Genomic DNA, 23,158 nt, shown 5'->3' with positions numbered 1-23,158 from the left:
TGTGTGTGTATGTATGTGTCCATATATATGTGTATGTACACCCACACGTGTGTGTGTATACGTGTGTGTACATACACACATATATATATATATATACAGTATATATGTATGTTCTCATTGTTATTAACTATTATCGTTACTTCTACTGTATCATCGCAACCATGATTTATTCTCTTAATTGCCGAAGGATAAAGAAATCAAATGTTTTTAGCCATTTTTATTTGAAGTCTTTTGTTCTTTTTGTATTAAAGGTGAAATGAGCTGACCTCATCCTCTGGTGTCATGTGAGGAGTCTCCCTCAAATGAGTTTGTTTCGGAGCCGCCCTGGCGCTCACAAACCACCCAGCGGCGCTTTAGAAAGGAGCTGGGGGAGGCTGCTCGATTGAAATGTATGGAAAATACATATCACAATAAAGTGGTTTGTATTTGATATCTAACTTTTTTTCCACGATCTCCCCGTTCCTGGAGATTCCTGTGAGATCTTCAGGATATATTGCCATTTCTTTTCAATATTCCAAGTCAAGGCCAAATGTGATGACAGTAGTTATGTTCACTGTGGTTTGGGTCATAGTGCAGGGATAATCAAAATTAACATTAAACTGACAACTGCACCTGTTTCACAGGGTTATTTTTTTTTAATGTAGAAATATCACTGAATGCGTTCCACAGACTTGTCGTGTGTGTGTGTGTGTGCGTGCGCGCGTTCAATAATTCCAGAAAACTAACACACACACACCCATTTTATTGCGCAGAGCTTCAAAACACAAGTACATGGTACTGTTGGGACCGAGGGAAGCGGGCGTGGAAGATTACGATGAACAGGGGAGTCGAACCGATCTCCTGAAACGCCTCAGATTATATAGACGAGAGCGGCGGTGAGGTTTACAAAGTAAAACATTCTTTTTGTAGTGGAGTGAACAGGCGCATTCTAAAGGAAAACAAACATGGAGTTCACAAACTACAATGTTGTGGAATGGTAAACAACTTGGAATGAACAGATCAGTGTGTGTATATATGCATATATATGTGTGTATATATATGTGTGTATATATGCACAATTTCCTGAATCAAGACATGCATAACCGTGGGGGGGGGGGGGGATTCATATTTTACACAACGCAGTCACAACAAAACAGTCGTTCAACAACGTCGCAACAAACACGCAAAACTTTTTAACTTAAATAAATAACCTTGTTCAGTGGCGACGACCCGCTGCCCTTGAAACGATCAACACGACACATTTTCTAAAGAGGTTTCAACTGAAATATCTGCTTCACGTTCATCTGATTGGGCCTCGCCTCCGATGAAACCGCACGACAAACACAGTGGAACGACGCCCTGGCACCGCGCAGGTTAGATGACGTTCTCTACGACGCCGGGGGCCCTTTATGTCACCATGTACTCCTGCCGCTTGTTGAGCCGGACCTGGCAGAGGGAGACGGCGCCCACGGCCACGTAGATGGCCGCCGCGATGAAGCAGTTGATCCCCACCTGGTTGTACAGGCTGTAGATGTTCTGCGGTGGGTTCTTGCTGTGGAGGAGGTCGAAATGATCAGTAGTGGAAAAGCATCATGAACTGGCTTCACACCGAATCCGCACTCGCTGTCGGATGAACGGCGCCCGGGTCTCGTGTAACCGCACGTCAGGGGAGATGGGAGAGCTTGTTTTTTTCCCCCACTATGACCGATCACCTCACCGGCTTCCGTCGAGTTTCCTTGATCTGGCGTTTGCAAAGTGCAAACAAAAAAAGTATTCTGCATTTCACCTCTATAAAATAATTTGATCGTGAATATGCCGACATCCAACGTTACGAAAAAAAGAACGTCAACAATGTCAATATTTCAAATGCGTGACTCATTTGCTCAGTTTTAAGCCCGGTCCGGTTGCAACTTTTTTCGCTGGCGGGATCGACTCCGTGGGAATGGAGGGGCTTCCCGCTCCTCATCGCCATTCGGTGCCAAGCCAGCCGAAGGCCCCCCCCCCCCCCCCCGAGGCTTTGACCCCGTTTTACAATACTCTCAGTTTGGGCAAGTGGCATTTTCACGGCGCAAATTGAAAGCGCGACGCGAGCCGGGGGGGGAGCCGTAGGACTACACGCGCTTTGGTATTAAACTCACTCATTCCGGATGTCCTCCTCGGTGAAGGGCACGTCTTCAATCAGCACGGCTGACTTGGCGCTGAAGAAGATCCCCAGCATCGCCTGCACGGGAGCAAAGCACAGAAATATGAGGCTCGATAGATCTCAACCATGACAGGACTCTGATGTCAAAACACAGCACAGAGAGCGAGAATGTTTATAATGAGAATTTACACACTTATACATCCAACCATCTACTCAGTAGCAGTCAGTGGTTTTAATATACAGTATACATGTGGGGGCATTTTGGCAAAGAATTTTGTTTAGTTACAGGGCTCAACACTAACCTTTAAAAGTGGTTGCCAGGCTGGCAACCAGGCATCAGCTTTTAGTTGCCGAAACTGAAAATATGGTTGCCATTTTTAGCCACCTTATATCTGGAGTAATTAGGATCCTATGCAGTTATGTCAGCTTCATAATGAAAACGTGTGATAAAACAATGCTTGAAAGCTTTCCTACAGCAGCCAAACAAAATTCTGTGTGGTTTTTGTGTTTTATCTGACACGTCAGCGCGGAGCAAACGCGTCAAGACAGACAACAGCTGTGACGAAACTTCTCTGGTCACACTTGGCCTGCGCCTCTGCCGCTCTCTCACACCCACATTGACAGAGTATGCTCACCACACCTACAATAAGAATCTCAACATTCCTCTTTGTTCCCTCATTGTCAACGGTAAATTCTGATTTGCATCTTTCCATTTAAAAGTAGCTCTCCACCAGATACGGGCTGAGCCATGTTGATTATAAATGCTGTGTCTACAAAGACAAGAAAGAATTTGACCAAATTCACTAGAAAACTAAACACCTAGTTTAGTTTTAGTTAACTGTACAGGGATGCAAACACATGTACGGTGAAAAGGGTCTGAAACAACTTATGGTGGTAGCCGACGGTTTTCCGGGTTCCATGAACGTATCACTTCCGACGCGCATTGCAGTTTTCCGAGCCTGTGAACTCGGCATCGCTTTGGAGCGCTTTCCAATCGGAGTCTCGAGCCGCGTCCACGTCGTACTTCCAGCACAACGTCAGAGAACGAGGCCACGTGGTCATAGACCGCGGGTGTTCCTCTCGGAGGGATTAAAAAAAAAAAAAAAAACTCTTGTGATCGGTTTGGACGATTCATACAAGTCACACTAATTGACACCACCTAGAACATCACTAATACTAGAACATCACTAATACTAATACTAGAACATCACTAATACTAATACTAGAACATCACTAATACTAATACTAGAACATCACTAATACTGATACTAGAACATCACTAACACTAATACTAGAACATCACTAATACTAATACTAGAACATAACTAATACTGATACTAGAACATCACTAATACTAGAACATCACTAATACTAGAACATCACTAACACTAATACTAGTACATCACTAATACTAGAACATCACTAATACTGATACTAGAACATCACTTACACTGATACTAGAACATCACTAATACTAATACTAGAACATCACTAACACTAATACTAGTACATCACTAATACTAGAACATCACTAATGCTAATACTAGAACATCACTAATACTAATACTAGAACATCCCTAACACTAATACTAGAACATCCCTAACACTAATACTAGAACATCACTAATACTAGAACATCCCTAACACTAATACTAGAACATCACTAATACTAGAACATCCCTAACACTAATACTAGAACATCACTAATACTAGAACATCCCTAACACTAATACTAGAACATCCCTAATACTAATACTAGAACATCCCTAAAACTAATACTAGAACATCCCTAATACTAATACTAGAACATCCCTAAAACTAATACTAGAACATCCCTAATACTAGAACATCCCTAGTACTAATACTAGAACATCCCTAATACTAATATTAGGACATCCCTAATACTAATACTAGAACATCCCTAATACTAATACTAGAACATCCCTAATACTAATATTAGAACATCCCTAATACTAATACTAGAACATCCCTAATACTAATACTAATAATAGAACATCCCTAATACTAATATTAGAACATCCCTAATACTAATACTAATACTAGAACATCCTTAATACTAATACTAATACTAATACTAGAACATCCTTAATACTAATACTAATACTAGAACATCCTTAATACTAATACTAATACTAGAACATCCTTAATACTAATACTAATACTAGAACATCCTTAATACTAATACTAATACTAGAACATCCCTAATACTAATACTAGAACATCCCTAATACTAATACTAGAACATCCCTAATACTAATACTAATAATAGAACATCCCTAATACTAATACTAATATTAGAACATCCCTAATACTAATACTAATACTAGAACATCCTTAATACTAATACTAACACTAATACTAGAACATCCTTAATACTAATACTAGAACATCCCTAATACTAATACTAGAACATCCCTAATACTAATACTAATAATAGAACATCCCTAATACTAATACTAATATTAGAACATCCCTAATACTAATACTAATACTAGAACATCCTTAATACTAATACTAACACTAATACTAGAACATCCTTAATACTAATACTAATACTAGAACATCCTTAATACTAATACTAATACTAGAACATCCTTAATACTAATACTAATACTAGAACATCCTTAATACTAATACTAATACTAGAACATCCTTAATACTAATACTAATACTAGAACATCCTTAATACTAATACTAATACTAGAACATCCTTAATACTAATACTAATACTAGAACATCCTTAATACTAATACTAATACTAATACTAATACATCCCATCCTGACTCATTCAACAACTTCATCTGTTTCGGGGGCCCTGACAACTACCATGTTGTTGTAATATACATTGCGACCACCGGTGGCAGCAGTGAGCATCTCGTTGGGGAGCAGCGGGAAGCACCGAGCGGTGAAGAAGAAGAAGTCCTGACTCGTCCTCACTCGTCTTCACTCGTCCTGGCTCGTCTTGACTCGTCCTGAATCGTCCTCGCTCGTCTTGACTCGTCCTAGCTCGTCCTGACTCGTCCTCTCCCTCCTCCCGTGTTGTTTTTACCGCACACGTACAACTCACACGTTGCGCCACCGCAGCGGGTTCTGACAGATGTGTTTGAGTTTCCCTCCGCGAAGCTTGTGCTGCTCAGTGCGCCCTGCGTGTCGTGTCGTGTCGTGTCGTGTCGGGGCGTCACTTCGCCAACGACGGGTGCAATTTTGACGGGACGCCGCTTGGCAGGAGCCCCGAATGAAAAGGAGCGGGGGCGGCCGAGGGGCAGGCCATGCGGCCGCAGCTCCGTTCGCATGCACACGAGGGAAGCGGGCGGGTTTATTGGGGTAATCGTTGCGGTTGCTGTATCGACAACAGGAGACGTCGGTGTCGGGCCAGGCCAGGCCGCCCCGAGGCTGAACTGACTCCGCCAGCCCAGCTGGGCCCCGTCCGTGTCCCGCGCCTCTACTCACCAACATGATCACGCCCCAGATGCTGATGACGATCCCGCATGCGGCCATCTTCGGGCCGCAAAATAAGAGCGACGGCATTTTGCGTTGGATCCGTTCCGTCCGGCGCGGGGGTCGCTGCTTCCGTCGTTCCGTCGCGGTAACCCCGCCCCCTGCTGACGGCGAGGAAGGGAGGACGGGGCGGAACACAGGCGGCCAATCGGAAACGCGGGACAGATAAGCCCCGCCCCTTCCACTCAGACGCACCAATGGGATTCTTTGTTTTAAGCACGGATCCGTCTCCGAACACCAAGGAGCGCGACAATAACCCTCCTGACGTACAAGGCGCATTAGATGAGACAATAAATTAAATCACACGAATGAGTGATATAATAACACGTGGTGGAAAATAGGAAATCAAAAATAATACAAATGACATTAAAAAACAAAACAGGTAAGGGTTAGGGTGAGTCTGCACTCCTCCATCGCTCCGCTAGAGGTCCTCGTAGCGTGGACTCCCGTCCGGCTGGGGGCGCTGGTGCGTCTACAACTCAGTACCAGCCGCCTCCGAACAGCAGAACAAGACGCGGCTCCTGTGGGTGCTTTTTCACCGACGTTGAATTGAATCCATCAGCGAATAATAATAATAATTATAATAATAATAATTATAATAATAATAATTATAATAATAATAAAAAGTAGACCACGCAACTATCGGCTTTAAAATTCCAGGAGTTCACTTTTCCCAGTGAGTGACTGTGGGGGAGGCTGGATGGCGCGCGTCCCGCTGTGAGCCCGCGCTAGCTGCTCCGAGCTGCTCCGAGCTCCGCGACCCAGCGAGCGAAGCCGAGCGGCGGCGTCGTTGTTTCGAAGGAGGAAGAAAATCGTATTTAGATCCATAAGAAGAACTTTTCGTCGGCCTCGGCAGAATGACTTCTGCGTCGGCGAAGGTAAGCTCTGGCCAAAGATGGATTGGTGGTTTTTTTTTTTTGTTTTGTTTAATAACAGATTTATTCTCTTGCCCTCTTTTGATATTGTTTAGTTAATATTTCGCCGTGTGGTATATCTTTGCTATTTTCTTTTCTTATGCCTCTGTTATTATTCCGTATTATTTTTGATGGATGTATTTAAATATTAGGCCTTAAAAGTCATTAGGCCTAATAATAATAATAATAATAATAATAATGATAATAATAGTCTTTGTTCTTAACTTTAACATTCACGTTTAGTTAGATTTTTATTTATTTTGGTCAGAATCAGAGTCATGGAAACTGTTCTCATAACGCCTCATAGAATAATCTTGTTCGTGTCCTCTCCCTTGTGCCAAATAAATACTACTTGGCCGCAATACGTTGTTGAACAGGAGAGATGTTCTGTTTGAACAAAAATAGATTCTGATTAAAAAGAAAAAAAAAAAACTTCGACTCTAGTCTTATCACATAGTAAACACATCGAATGTTTTGCCACTCATACCATACCAATAAATGAGCCCGTGCTTAGAATCACATTTCTATATTCTGTATATTTTTATATATTTCACTATTTATGTTTTGTATTTTTGATTACTTGTGTATATTTGGAAATGTATTTTAATTTACCTTCATTCCATTTTACTCAGACTTGAAATGCTAATCATCTGTGTGATGACATATTCCTCGTACATGTAAATGGACCCGCCGAAATACAATAATTCTGATTGTGATTGCTCCATGTCCCGTGTCTTTCAGGTGGGTGAGATATTCTCGGCAGCGGGTGCTGCCTTCACCAAATTGGGGGAGCTGACCATGCAGTTGCATCCCGTGTCCGACTCCAGCCCTGCAGGGTGAGACGTCCAACGCATGCTCCTGGTTCTAACCTCACACCCTGATGCTCATTATTTTGGCTGAACGCATCTACTTGTTGCTTTGGGCGTATTACTTCAAAATCAGGGGGTTCTTAACAGATGCTTGAAGTGCTTGAATTTTGTCCTCAGTAATTGAAGTGCTGAAATAACTTGAAAATAGCCCCCCTTTGTGCTGAAGTGTTTGAATAACCAAATATCACAGGTTTTCAATGACAAGAAACAGGACTTTCAAGGACAACAACTTTCAAGGACTTTTCAAATGTTAGTTATGGTTATGGTTTTGTTCTTCAAATCATTCAACGTAATAAAAGTCATCCAGAACTGCTTTTACGACATGGATAATGCCAGGGAAATGTACATTTAATCCAGCATGGTTCAAAATAGAACCTTACAATAGTAGATGACAATGAGATAAATAAGGATGACATTGAAAATTGATTATATTCGTTTTGCATGAAGTCCTTTGAGATAATATGAAAGTGCCGAAAAAGTTTTGTTTTTTTTGTACATAGTGACTCATAAGCAACATTAACCAATATAGTTGTTTATGACTGTATCTGCTATGTTTCTTTTTGTTTCAGAGCCAAATGGACAGAAACAGAGATCGAGATGCTTCGCTTGGCAGTGCGGCGATTCGGAGATGACCTGAATAACATAAGCACAGTAATCAAAGAACGCACCGTGTAAGTTAGCGGGGCTCCGTCGGGCCGTGTCCATGTCTAATGTGTGGGATTTGTATTTGTAGTAATCTGCTGGTAAACAATGTGAATTTATTGTTTGTAAATGGCAGGTAATCCACACTTTCATTTCGCATTGATGAAAAATAATTTTACTTGGAATCTGACCTGGTTCAGTGTCTCCGGCAATCAATGACATGCATGTGAACGCCTCCCCGACCGCAGAGCCCAGATAAAGAGCACGGTGAAGAGGAAACTGTATGAGGACAGCCGAGTCCCCATCTCCTCTGAATCGCCCAAAAAGGCTGTCAAGAAAGCCCCCGTCGCCATGGCGCTGGCGCCGACGCAGACCGTCCCGGCGATGATCGCTGTTCCCACCTCTCAGGTCATCGTGGCGACGGGCATGCAGAGCAGCCCCGCCCTGGCTCCTCCCACCAAGAAGCAGAAGACGGCAGGCGAGTTTGAGGAATAGATCTATTTCCGACAGTCTTTAGATTTACTTGAAAATTATCTTTATTTTGCATTGTATGAGTTTGGTGTCTCGGGATTCAAGTTCATTGGTGGGTTGTTCTAATTTGCTTAAGTGCTGAAAATTGCAGTGTAGTCCGTATGTGGAGCTGTTCAATCACGTGAGCATGATCAGATCACATGATGTATTTGTCATAGACGTACAGCAGAACGGAAATGGGAATCTGCAAGAAAATTGTGGTGCATCTCTGGTTGGTGAACATGTTCAGTAACTTTACCAGATGATGCATTTCAAGGGGTATATCCTAATGATGTGAATTTGTATACTGTATTACTACATGAATCTGTATATAGTATTACTACAAGAAGGTGTATACTGTATATAGTATTACTACATGAATATGTATACTGTATATAGTATTACTACAAGAATGTGTATACTGTATATAGTATTACTACAAGAATGTGTATACTGTATATAGTATTACTTCATGAATGTGTATACTGTATATAGTTAGCCGTAGTCGTATCTTGCATTCGATGTGATGAGCCTTGTTATGAGATGGCTACAGTGTGAATAACTGATGGAGTCATTTAGCTGCAGTAACTCAAACGCCCCAGAGACTCCCTGTTACACTGTTGTGGTACTCAGAATATTTTCCCAAAGGTTGGCAGGTCTGAGTAGGCAACTAAAACAAACACAACATAGAACTGTAAAACCCAGCGAGACTCGGTTTCCTTCATTCCCACAAAAAAGCCATTCAAAACGATCTTTTAAGATAAGTGAGTAATAAAGAGGGACACGCCCATCCCAGGGGGATGGCCGACTGGACACTTTGATTGATTGATTGCACTCTTTACAAAATTGTTACTCTATAGTTTTCTGTTGTGTTTCAAGGGTAAAGGCTGCATAGCTGCACCCAGTGGGGTGGGGTGGGATAAAATAGACCTCTCAAAAATAGAGGAATGCCGCGGGGAAGCAGTATAGCTTACCGCACGTCGCACCGCAGCAGTAGGCTGCATACCGACTTCTACCATGATATTGTATTACCACGGTACACGTGTGCGTATTGAACCATAGGGGGCGTACCGAACGGTTAGATAAAGTAATAAAGTAATTTCCCCCTGGGATTATTAAAGTATTTCTGATTCTGATTCTGATAACATACCGTGTACTAGGCTTGGCCGATCATGAAAATTTCCAATCAGTGATCGCTGCCCCCCCAGCGATCACCAATATATGATTTTATCGGGGGTGCAAAGCACATTATGTGATGTGGAAAATGCCTTCTCCCTGTTCCAGAAGTGCAGGATTTATTATTTACAAGTAGAGATTTCACACAAAACTTCCAGTTTGTACTAAATTAAGCAACGGGACGACGTGCGTCCCGACAGTGGGGACGCGCCAGTTTTTTGTTTTTTTTTGGAACAGTATGGAGTAAGGACTTGAGTAAGGCTCGAGCGCCTGCCACGTGGACCCCGAGGTGCCCTTTTTATCCGGAGCGCATTTTTATTTATTTATTTTTTTTAATGAACGCGTGTCGAGGTAGTGGATTGTCTGGGCAAGATATAATCATGAGGAAAACCTCATAAAACCTTGCACCTCAGCGCACCTTCGATGTGCGCACAGTGGCTCCGCTGTGCTGCCCCGTTTGCCCGGAGCGCCAAAATGCATAGATCCTGCTGGGGGTCCATGTGCCTTTTCTTTTTTTTTCTTTTTTTGAGCACCTGCTCCTCAAAGTCTCTGTATGGGACTGTAGATGGGATGTGAGACCCGATCACCAGTGGTTACTGTACAGCTCTGAGCAGAGGGGGGGAGAGCCTCTCTCCCTCTTCCCCCCTCTCCCCCTCTTCGCTCCAGTTTCAGAACAGGGTAAACTGCACTTACACAGTTTCAATTCTCAGATCTTTCCTGGCGGATAAAAATAAAAACGTCTGTCATCAATGTCAATCACGATCGATGGAGTCGATCGCCGATTTACAATTTAATCGTGAGTCAGCCCAGGCCTACCGTGGACCGTTGCATCCCGAGGCTCTATGACTCGACAGGGCTGAAAATATTCCTCTATAATCACATTCAAATTTGTATGCTTTATCATTTTTAATATTACAATTTTTAATGCTGAAAATTAGTACAGGGGATGAGGCGATCTTTTCTCCAAACAAACCAAATAAAAACTCGAGATGTATTAAATTTACTGTTTCTTGCTGCTGCACAACAGATTGCAGATGGCTTCTGAAAAAATCCCGCCCGTATTCTCGTGGTCCGTTGGCAAATGCCCCGTTGTCCGGCACGGTCCGTGAGCCGGTGGTTGGGACCCCTCTGCACCAGGGGACATTCCGTCGCTGATGGTCGGGTTTATTTCCCATTTTCATCGCCACGTCTGTGGAATTACTGGACATTGTGGTCAAAGGCTCAATACTCTCCCTTGCAAACACAGTGACACGGCGGAGGAAAGGGAGACAGACCGGTGCGCTCGTGCGTCCCCGTCGACGTGGACTTTGCAGCGGTACCGGGAATGTTTCTCTCTCATGTGCGTTCACCGTGCAACAAACTGAATGAACTTGTATTGAACTTTACTCCTCATCACATGTGAATTGATCTGCTAATGTAAGCCAAAACATTTATAATCAATTACTTCTTTATAAAAATATACAATGGAATGGCAATTTCAGCATTCAAATAGTTGTACATTTTTTAAGATTTCGAATTCTATTCAAATGTCGAAGTTTGTTCCTGCAGACCTACTGCTCGTCACTCCCAGTGAGGTGTACAGCAAACAAAGACACTTAGTGAGCGAGAAACATGGGAGTGATGAGCTTGAATTCTCATATTGGATAGAAGAGTAGAGCCCGGCAGGTGGAAGGAGTACAGCACAGAAGGAAGGGCAAGTGCGATTGGCTGCTCAAATAGGCCTGCCCACAGGGCCTTCTCTTAATAAAGGCGACATGCTGTAGGCGGCTGCCTAGGGGTGCAGAGAGGGAGCGATCGGGGCACAATTGGCGCATCTGTCTCCCTTGCCGGCAGTGCGCCTGCGCGTAAACCGTGAAAACCCAGGCACGATCAGCCACCAAACAACGTTTTTTTTGATGTATTTTATTTTACTCAGTTTCCTCATGAAACCAAATAAGCACCATGCGCGATGGCTAGAGCCGGCCCTGCCTGCCCATGGGCGTGGGAGCCTGTCTCACAGGCAAGTTGTCTGACAAAACTAGCTCTGCATCCTTTGTGGCCTGTACTGCAATAACAGAATATGCAGATGTTTTATGTTGTGTTTTTGTTGTGTTATTTTAACAGTCGCCAAAGCTTGTGAACTGTCTTCAGTGGCTTTGTGGTTTTGTTAAGGTTTTTAAACACTATCGTTCCTATGTAGGAAGGACACCATGCGTTTGGCCACATTAGACTCCACTCTGACAATGTGCAATTTGAAACCTTTTTTTTTTTTTTTTTTTTTAACACTACTTCTTCGGAAAGTAGTAATTTAAGGAATTTTGGTATAGTAGGACCCCAAATACATGAAGACTCATTTTCAAACAGTCTTGTTTACTGATGAGTGCCGTGCAGATGGATGGAGTAGTGGATGGTTGGTGCATGGCCACCATGTCCCAACAAGGCTGCCACGTCAGCAAGGAGATGCTGGAGTCATGTTTTGGGCTGAATCATGGGGAGAGAGCTGGTGGGCCCCTGAAGGTGTGAAAATGACCTCGGCAAAGTATATGGAGTTCCTGACTGAGCACTTTCTTCCATGGTACAAAAAGAAGAACCGGGCCTTCCATAGCAAAACCATCTTCATGCCTGACAACGCACCATCTCATGCTGCAAAGAATACCTCTGTGTCATTGGCTGCTATGGGCATAAAAGGAGAGAAACTCATGGTGTGGCCCCCATCCTCCCCTGACCTCCACCCTATTGAGAACCTTTGGAGGCAGTTGGCATCAAACCAGCAGCTCTGGGAGGCTGTTCTGACGTCCTGCAACGAAATTCAAGCAGAAACTCTCCAAAAACTCACAAGTTCAATGGAGGCAAGAATAGTGAAGGTGATATGAAAGAAGGCTCCTATGTTGACATGTAACTTGGCCTGTTCAGATGTTTTTGATTGAAATAGCTTTTGGTCAATAATTCCAGAAAAATAACACACACACACCCATTTTATTGCGCAGAGCTTCAAAACACAAGTACATGGTACTGTTGGGACCGAGAGAAGCGGGCGTGGAAGATTACGATGAACAGGGGAGTCGAACCGATCTCCTGAAACAGATTCTATAGACGAGAGCGGCGGTGAGGTTTACAAAGTAAAACATTCTGCTTGTAGTGGAGTGAACAGGCGCATTCTAAAGGAAAACAAACATGGAGTTCATAAACTACAATGTTGTGGAATGGTAAACAACTTGGAATGAACAGATCAGTGTATGTATGTATGTATGTATGTGTGTGTGTGTGTGTGTGTGTGTGTGTGTGTGTGTGTGTGTGTGTGTGTGTGTGTGTGTGTGTGTGTGTGTGTGTGTGTGTGTGTGTGTGTGTGTGTGTGTGTGTATAGATATGTATATATATATATATATATATATATATTTACATTTACATTTAGTCATTTAGCAGACGCTTTTATCCAAAGCGACTTACAAGGGAGAATAACATTCAGCTACATTGCGACAGAGATTAGTGTAATAACAACATTGGTGTAACAATAAATACTGCAAGGTGGTGCTAAGTAATTGTAGATTAGGACAGGAGGTACTCACTGAAGAGCTGGGTCTTCAGGTGCTTCTTAAAGACAGAGAGGGAGGTCCCCGCTCTGGTCATTTTTGGCAGCTCGTTCCACCAACGTGGAACTACAAATGAGAATAGCCTGGATTGCCGTGGTTGTATGGCCGGCAGAGCCAGGCGACGCTCATTTGACGAGCGCAGCATCCGGGGGGCAACATGTGCTCTTACAAGAGCACTTAAGTAGGTGGGAGCATTCTCAGCAATCACTCTGTAGGCCAGCATGAGAGACTTGAACTTGATGCGCGCGGGTACAGGTAACCAGTGGAGCTCGATGAGCAGCGGAGTGACATGTGCCCTCTTTGGCTGGTTGAACACCAGTCGCGCCGCCGCATTCTGTATCAATATATATATATATATATATATATATATATATATATATATATATATATATATATATATATATATATATATGCGCATGCGCGCAATTTCCTGAATCAAGACATGCATAACCTCAATGGGGGTTCGTGTGTGTGTGTGTGTGTGTGTGTGTGTGTGTGTGTGTGTGTGTGTGTGACTGTCAAACACCTTTTTCGTTTTCCTTTTTCTCTGACTCGTTTCCTTTTCTCCTGCTGCGTCTCTGCAGATGTGACGCTCAGTGCCCTGAACGACTCGGACGTCAACAGTGACCTGGTGGACATCGAGGGGCTCGGTGACGGCTCCTCCAGCAAGAAGCTCAACTTTGACCAAGGTGAAAAACATAGAGGCTTCCAATAACATAATATAAGATGAGTAATTTATTGGTCCTCCGAATGGTAAGTTCAGGCGTTGCAGCAGCTCAAGGGGGAAGCATAAAGCACAGAGGAACAATAGGAGAATGAACACTACATTTAAAAAAATATACATTAAATTTTTACATAATTTTATTTTTCTATTATTGAGTTTCTAATACGTAGTGGCAATGACGGTAGCATTTTTATTGGTAATTTCATATATATTATTTATTTTCTTTGATAATTGGTATTTTTTTTGATGAAGTCCAAAATAAATTTAAATGAATGTATATAATATTTACAGAAACAGTATTTTCTTTTAATACTAAGCAAAATTTAAACATTTGCATTTTGTTGATTACATTTGTATACTATACCACCGTATACTGAGGCAAGGTAATTAAATAACCTTCAACAAGAATAAATTGTTTAAAAGTTGTTTGATATTATGTTAAATGAAGAAATCGGGACACAGAGCCGCTTAAAGGCCTTATCAAGATTTTACTAAAAATTAATGATCAACAATTACTCACAGTACGAAATATATGCTTCTTTTTTTTTTTTTTAAACAGTTGGATTTTGAGTCCCCGAGCAGATATTGTGATCGATGTTGGCAAAAATCCTGTCTGCTTTATATACATTCTTCAATATAACCAAGCCTTAACTAAAGTACCCCCACCCTCCAAAAAAATAAAAAAACAACACAGAATCTTCATAAAAGCTGTTTCAAAACGCCACTTACTAGAGCCAGTGAGGTTTTCATTGAACCTGTAAATAACTTAAGTCTGGTTTAAGTCCCCTGCACTCGTGGCTCTCAGTGTAACTTTGCTCCGTGTCCTCCCGTCCAGAGAGCCTCAACCTCGACTCCAGCCTCATCATGAACTCTAGCGATCTCCCTCTTCTTTCCCGCTGACGCGTTGACCCCTCCCCGATGCCTCCGGAAGTTGCGCTTTGGACCCAGAAAACGCAAACTGTACAAACTGAGGTCCTGGAAAGAATTTGACCCTAAAAACACTGTCCCCTCCCCTTGCTCTGAAACCTTTTATTTTGACACGCAGAGGTTTACGATGCGCATCCCTTTTCAGAGATTTTGTCCAGAATCAAAGAGGAAAACTTTAAACAGAAAGTACTTTTTAGGAGCTGAACCAGTGGCTGAAGTACTTAAACATTGAACAGTTTTTTTTTTTTGTTTGTTTTTTTTTAATTCAAGGATGTGTTTCATTTTTAAAATGGAACTTTTGATACGATGCTGAAACAAACTCCAGAGCTACTGAAAAGCTTGGAGAACATGCTTATTTAGTATGGATACATATAAAAACTCATATTTAGCGTTCTGTCTACTTTTTGTCTTGATGTACGGACAGTAGTTTTGTTTTTAAGCGTAATGTCCAGGTAAGGAGCCATACCAGTCAATAACAGTTGTAGATTATTATTATTATTATTATTATTATTTTTTTTTTTTTATTTTTTTTTTTTTTGCGATCCGAAGTTGTTCTGCTCATTTAGTAGAAGGTGTTCTGGTGAATTCCGGTTGATGTGTCAAACCGTCAAGAATAACGAGGATTAGTTTGACAACCACTCAATGTACGACCTCCTTATTCTGTTTAGTAAAGAAAAATGTAAATTCTTGTTTGTGTCTTTCTGTTAGCGCTCTTACCACCTGCGTCTACATTTTGGGTTTCCCCAGGTCCGGGGCAAAATCCTGTTCTTTAAACTCCAATCTGGAAGTTCCTGTTCATGCCAGTTAGTTTGGAAAACCATGTTTGGTCGGTGGGAACGTGTCTGGGGAAGTGTACAACTCTACCCTGGTTTATCAAGCTGGTTCATTTACGAGATCGATGAAGTGAGGATGCTGTGTCAGTGGAACGCAGAGCACGGCAGGATCAACACATCAACCTGACGTTCCTTTAACAACGACGGAGCCCGGAGGAGCACTGATGGGACAATGTAATTCAACACATTAATAATTCAAGGGCGGTGCTGTGGCTATGAGAAGCCTGGAAAGCAGCCTGGCCATCGATTGCCAACCACACGGACACGTCTTTTAAGACCTCGCGATAATTGACATTCCACTTCAACTGATCGAAAGTCAATGATTTGCACGTACCACTTATACCAAATTTTGTTCCCTATAAAACAGAAATTGCGTTCACATAAATAAGAAATTGAAATCAAGATATCGGTAAGTAGATACATACACACACATACACATACATACATACACACACTCACTCACTCACTCACTCACTCACTCACTCACTCACTCACTGAGCGCTTTATTAGCAGCACTACAGGTACAAGACTTAACGACCGAGTTCCATTCCTAGGACCAGGTCGTAAAGTGAATTGGTTGATAAGTGAGGACTTGTGTTAATTCACGGTAATGGGCATGGCTGGTATATATAGTATATAAAGTGTATATAATGTACATAGTAAATATAGTGTTATCTCATGGTAAGGGGGCGTGGTGATTGCGAACGCTAGTGTAGTGAATACTGAGACAGCAGGAACGAGAGACTGAGAACGGTGAAGTGCGATGAGATGTATATCGTGTATATAGAGTGTGTTTATATATATATACAGTGTGTATATACAGTGGGGCAAAAAGTATTTATTCAGCCACCAATTGTGAAAGTTCTCCCACTTAAAAAGATGAGAGGCATGTAATTTTCATCATAGGTATACCTCAACTATGAGAGACAGAATGGGGGGAAAGAATCAGAAAATCACATTGTAGGATTTTTAATGAATTAATTGGTAAATTCCTCGGTAAAATAAGTATTTGGTCACCTACAAACAAGCAAGATTTCTGGCTTTCACAGACCTGCAACTTTTTCTTGAAGAGGCTCCTCTGTCCTCCACTCGTTACCTGTATTAATGGCACCTGTTTGAACTTGTTATCAGTATAAAAGACACCTGTCCACAACCTCAAACAGTCACACTCCAAACTCCACTATGGCCAAGACCAAAGAGCTGTCAAAGGACACCAGAAACAAAATTGTAGACCTGCACCAGGCTGGGAAGACTGAATCTGCAGTAGGTAAGCAGCTTGTTGTGAAGAAATCAACTTGGGAGCAATTATTAGAAAATGGAAGACATACAAGACCACTGATAATCTCCCTCCATCTGGGGCTCCACGCAAGATCTCACCCCATGGGGTCAAAATGATCACAAGAGCGGTGAGCAAACATCCCAGAACCACACGGGGGGACCTAGTGAATGACCTGCAGAGAGCTGGGACCAAAGTAACAAAGGCTACCATCAGTAACACACTACGCCGCCAGGGACTCAAATCCTGCAGTGCCACACGTGTGCCCATGCTTAAGCCAGTACATGTCCAGGCCCGTCTGAAGTTTGCTAGAGAGCATTTGGATGATCCAGAAGAGGACTGGGAGTCATATGGTCAGATGAAACCAAAATAGAACTTTTTGGTAAAAACTCAACTTGTCGTGTTTGGACGAGAAAGAAAGCTGAGTTGCATCCAAAGAACACCATACCTACTGTGAAGCATGGGGGTGGAAACATCATGCTTTGGGGCTGTTTTTCTGCAAAGGGACCAGGACGACTGATCCGTGTAAAGGAAAGAATGAATGGGGCCATGTATCGTGAGATTTTGAGTGAAAACCTCCTTCCATCAGCAAGGGCATTGAAGATGAAACGTGGCTGGGTCTTTCAGCATGACCATGATCCCACCGCCCGGGCAATGAAGGTGTGGCTTCGTAAGAAGCATTTCAAGGTCCTGGAGTGGCCTAGCCAGTCTCCAGATCTCAACCCCATAGAAAATCTTTGGAGGGAGTTGAAAGTCCCTGTTGCCTAGCGACAGCCCCAAAACATCACTGCTCTAGAGGAGATGTGCATGGAGGAATGGGCCAAAATACCAGCAACAGTGTGTGAAAACCTTGTGAAGACTTACAGAAAACGTTTGACCTCTGTCAAAGGGTATATAACAAAGTATTGAGATTAACTTTTGTTATTGATCAAATATTTATTTTCCACCATAATTTGCAAATAAATTCTTTAAACATCAGACAAAGTGATTTTCTGGATTTTTTTTCCTCATTTTGTCTCTCATAGTTGAGGTGAACCTATGATGAAAATTACAGGCCTCTCTCATCTTTTAAAGTGGGAGAACTTGCACAATTTGTGGCTGACTAAATACTTTTTTGCCCCACTGTATAGTGTATATATAGTGTGTATAGAAGAATCTTTAATTGTCACGCAATACACCACACTACAACACACACACACACGCTTTGGATGGTGCCGGTGAAATGGTTCCTCTGCATTTAACCATCTTGGCTTGTCCTTCCTCTGGGGGGGCAGCCAGGAGCAGGGGGCAGCGTTCGTCGACGCCCAGCTGCTGACGAGTGTCCATCGCTGGTCAGACCATGATGGGTGCATGTTTTTGGGTGGGGGTCCTTCCTGACATTAGGTGGAGGAAACCCCATGTGAGCACGGGAAGAACATGCAAACTCCACCCAGAAAGGCTCCAATTTGGGAGTTAACCCGCCAGAGCACGGTGCCAACAGCACCCCAGGCGGGAATCGAACCCAGGACCTTCTTGCTGTAAGCCACCGTGCCACATATATACACGTGTATAGTGTAGAATATATAGTGTATATTGTATATATGATGTATATATGGTATATACTGTATATATAGTGTATAATGTAAAGTGTATTTAGTGTGTGTATACTGTGTATATATAGTGTATATAGTATATAAAGGGTGATGCTTGACGCTGAGACGTGGTATTGTACACAGTGTACAATAGACTGGTCAGAGAGCTGGTCATAAGTCCCAACAGTCATTAAACAGGTAGGTTGTTAAGTGAGGAGAACCTGTATGCTAATACTGGGCGAGGCCTCCCTTTGCTCTCAAAACAGCCTCAATTCCTCTTGCCATGGATTCCACAAGGTGATGGAAACATTCTTTTTAGACTCTGGTCCATATTGACATGATTGCATCACGCAATTCCTGCAGATTTGGCAGCTGCACATTGATGCTGCCAATCTCCCGTTCTGTCACATCGCAAAGGTGTTCTAATGGATTCAGATCAGTGACCGGGAAGGAAACTGAAGAAAATTGAACTCTTTGTCACGTTCCTGAAACCAATTTGAGACGACTTTTGTTTTGGGACACGGAGCGTCATCATGCTGGAAGTAGGTAAATTGTGGCCATGAAGGGATGCACATGGTCAGCAACAACACTCACATTGGCTGTGGCATTCAAGTGATGATGGATTGGTATTAACGGGTCCAAAGTGCGCCAAGAAAAAAATCCCCACCCGTGACACCACCGCCACCAGCCTGGGCTGTTGACACAAGGCAGGTGGGGTTCATGGATTCATGCTGTTGGCACCAAGTTCTGAGCCTACGTCAGTGTGCCTCAGCAGGAACGGAGATTGATCAGACCAGGCTACGTGTTTCCAGTCTCTGACCGTCCAGTTTTGGGAGCCTGTGTCCACTGCAGCCTCAGCTTTATGTTCTTGGCTGACAGAAGTGGAACCTGACGTGGTTCTGCTGTTGTAGCCCATCAGCCCCAAGGTTCCATGTGTTGTGCATTCTTAGATGTTTTTCTGCTCACCACAGTTGTACAGAGTGGTTTTCTGAGTGACCGTGGCCTTTCTGTCAGCTCCAGCCAGTCTGGCCGTTCTCCGTTGACCTCTCTCGTCAACGAGGCGTTTCCGTCCTCAGAACTGCCGCTCGATGGATGTTTTTTGTTTTTTCGTACCATTCTGAGTCAACTCTAGAGACTGTTGTGCGTGAAAAATCCCAGGAGACCAGCAGACACCACATTTATTCCCCTTTTTGATAGATACTTGCATGAATAAGTAGATGTACAGGTTTTCCTAATGAAGTTCTCAGTGAGTGTCTATCGCCACTTTAATCCCAGCGAGATTCCGGGAATACCCCCCAGTTGCACAGAGAATACATCAACACCAAATATATATTATTGCATTTCAAGTACCAATACAAACTTGATGTTTGTTTTGTTGCATGGCTGTTATTGATTATAACAGTCATGAACCTGAAAAGATATGTGGGTAACAAAAATGAAGACATTTTTGTTTGATACGTTTTTAATCCATTTTCTCATATACACACACACACACATTTTATATTTTATTTTATATATATAGAGAGAGAGAGAGAGAGAGAGAGAGAGAGAGAGAGAGAGAGAGAGAGAGAGAGAGAGAGAGAGAGAGAGAGAGAGAGAGAGAGAGAGAGAGAGAGAGAGAGAGAGAGAGAGAGAGAGAGAGAGAGAGAGAGAGAGAGAGAGAGAGAGAGAGATGTCTTGACTACAAAATGAAAAATCTTTCACAGCTGTGAAATACATGAACAGGGAATGAATCAAAATAGTTTTCTTTTACATTTCCATAAAAATACATCATTCTAGCTTTGTCATATTTAGAGAATTAACAAAACCAAACTATTTACACTTGAAAAGTACTTTGTCTGAATGTGTACAGGACATGTAGATGTGCTTTTCCACTCCCTTTATCCCCGGTTTGACACTTGCAGTCTTCTTTCAAGTGACATTCCACTTTGGCAAAAACGTCACTTTTCAACGTGGTCGGGCGTCACAGGAGCCGGTGCCTCCGCTGCCCGTGTCTCCGGGAGCAGTACGACGGTTACGTTTAGGTTCTTAAAACCAAACTATCTGAGTCGCGATATGTGTCAATATTTGCCCATTGTTTTCAAAGTCATTGTGCCAACAGCCTTCATGATTTCACCAGGAGTAGCATATTTCTCAAACATGGACGCGTCGTTTGAGGAAGAAAAAAAAAAAAAGATGAAAGGGCCTTCGATGAGTGGCAGCAACAATAAAAAAAATAATAATAAGTGAAGCTAAAAACTAGAAAGTTGAGCAAACATTGCAGGTCTCAACACAGCACGAGACGGCATGAGAGAAAAAGCCTGATGTCTCTGATGTAGAGAATCTGAGCCTTTGTCTTTTAAAACTGGTGCATGGTAAACACACATCCAGTCTTAATTGAACAGCACACGCTGCAGCTCTTGAGTTCTATTGCTTTTAGATGTATTGCTGCTCTGATTTCGCTTCTTGCATATTGCCGCTTCTTGCATGTTGCAGTGTACGGACTGATTTGACGGTGACTGAACGACGTCAACGGAAGCTTATTTTTTTCGCGACGCGCCGTGATTTAACTCCTTTCATTTACCATTGCATCGTATTCAAAACGGCCATTTTCCAATGTCGATATGAAGGCTGACTTTAAACTCCTGAGAAATGTTATATTTTGGATATATGGACCATGGGTAAAATGGTCCGGAGAAAAAAAAAACAAAAAACGGAGAAAACCGTCGCCGAGCTTCTCAAAAACGTTCGCCCATTTTACGTTGGAATTCTGGTTTTCGTTCCCGTGAAGCGCCGCACCACTTCCAATCATTTTTCGACTCGCTGAGATGAGATGCCGCCACGAACGCCAACCAGGTTCTTAAGCAAATGCAATAAACACAACAACAACAAAAAAAAGATACTAAAGAGTTGATAAAATCAAGTCTGGTGATCAGTCACTCTTCAGCCTGATTCACACTGAACACAACGAACGACGAGGAGAAACATGAGTCGATGCATTAGGTTGGAGAGTCGCATTCCGCACAAAGCTCTAAAGCACTGCGGTGGCAACGCACTGCCTTGTAGAACGCGCCGCCGTGCGGAACGCGCCGCCGTGAGGAATGCGCCGCCGTGTGGAACGCACTGCGGCCGATCGTGGCTACGGGGTGTGCTCAGATTCTCCAATTCATGCAACAACTGCAACTGCTTCCTGTCGTCTTGTCTCTGACACGACGACAGGAAGTGAAGTCGGCCATGTTTTTTTATTGGGATTGCGCTTAAAACAAAGTCAATAAGTCACCTATTTCAGAATTATGATGTGATTAACGTTAACATTGGATGTCACCGTATTCCTTATCAATAAATGTATTTTTATTTATTGTATTTTTAGACGAGAGAATTTTGAATTGAGCCAACATGAAGGAAATGTTTTAACTCTCATTCAGGAATGTGGTTAATTCCCAGCTGAGCAAACGACACGCTGTTCTTCTCCAAAAGCTGAGATCTCACATTTTCCCTGACATATTTTGGGATGTGAAACCTAGACGCAGTTGATTGGACAGCCACTCCACTGTGGAACATGACCACGGACCAGGTGTGAAGCTGGCTTTAATGTGTATTACACAATACTATTCACACAATACACTACACAACTCAACATCACGACCTCCAACCCCCCAATTTACAATTTCATGGTTTTGAAGAAAAAATTCACTTTTTTGGCTTAAAAACTATAATTTTTACGATTTCTTTTTACTCACTACGTTGGTTTGAGCTTCAAATTACGATGGTGTTCAGATCAACACCACTGATGTGGATTGCATGTTTAAAATAATGCTTAAAGAATGATGTTAGTTTTGGTAGATGGTTGTTTATGTGCAATACAAAGAGCAACTTAAAGCTGACTTAGTGACACTCCCTGTCTGTATTTACCTTAGACAACAAGCAACCGCTCTCAGATATCTGTCAACACATTTGTTTCAGGAGCCTGTACCAAAAATAAATCAAACAAGCCTGCAGATGCCATGGAACCATCATCAGAAAGCGAGCAGCACATTAACATTCACAAATACTAGCAATAGAAATGTATGATACTTTGGAAGTGCTCCTGATCGACGTCATTCAACATGTTGAACTTTGGATGCCTCATCCATATGATTGTAATGGGAAATGTTAATTTTCCTGTAAATTTCACGCAAACTGACCCAGACTTGGCAGAAACAATTTCCGTCAAAGTAACTTGACCGAGGATTGACCGAATGAAATGGGAACCATTTAGGAAACAAAAAAAAAAGAATAAAAATGAAAAGATAATTATATGATGTCATACACTGGGATACACTTGCGTCGATGCAGCAGCAACAATGAAGAAAGAAAACCAACGAGCAGTCTGATCATGTGTAAATGGTGAAAACACAACACGAGAGGTGAAACACTCGGTAGGACTCCAAAAAGTCGATGGATGTTTCTACATTTGTTCTATTTTTTTTAGGTTGTCTCTTAACAGTTTATAGGAACTATTTACATGATTCACAAGTGAATGGTCAC

The 23,158-nt window shown here is 42.5% G+C and overlaps 2 protein-coding genes across 2 annotated transcripts; one reads left to right on the top strand and one right to left on the bottom strand.

Annotated features, from left to right (window-relative positions):
• Nucleotides 1-722: 722 nt before the first annotated feature.
• Nucleotides 723-5,732, bottom strand: rnasekb (ribonuclease, RNase K b). Its single transcript, XM_080014358.1, has 3 exons — nucleotides 5,594-5,732; nucleotides 2,118-2,200; nucleotides 723-1,531 (listed from the first exon to the last, which is right to left on the bottom strand). The coding sequence occupies exons 1-3, from the start codon at nucleotides 5,669-5,671 to the stop codon at nucleotides 1,387-1,389; spliced, it is 306 nt and encodes a 101-aa protein (XP_079870484.1). The 5' UTR covers nucleotides 5,672-5,732; the 3' UTR covers nucleotides 723-1,386.
• Nucleotides 5,733-6,167: 435 nt separating this feature from the next.
• On the top strand, nucleotides 6,168-15,621 carry bacc1 (BPTF associated chromatin complex component 1). Its single transcript, XM_080013320.1, has 6 exons — nucleotides 6,168-6,519; nucleotides 7,297-7,391; nucleotides 7,994-8,095; nucleotides 8,315-8,544; nucleotides 13,906-14,010; nucleotides 14,881-15,621. Exons 1-6 carry the CDS (start codon nucleotides 6,499-6,501, stop codon nucleotides 14,943-14,945), a joined length of 618 nt encoding a protein of 205 aa, XP_079869446.1. The 5' UTR covers nucleotides 6,168-6,498; the 3' UTR covers nucleotides 14,946-15,621.
• The last annotated feature ends 7,537 nt before the right edge of the window (nucleotides 15,622-23,158 follow it).

The sequence above is a fragment of the Zeus faber genome (assembly GCF_960531495.2).
Source record: "Zeus faber genome assembly, chromosome: 14".
Taxonomy (NCBI): Eukaryota; Metazoa; Chordata; class Actinopteri; order Zeiformes; family Zeidae; genus Zeus; species Zeus faber.
The sequence above is the reverse complement of the archived record's forward strand: the minus strand, read 5'-3'. Positions and strand labels throughout refer to the sequence as shown.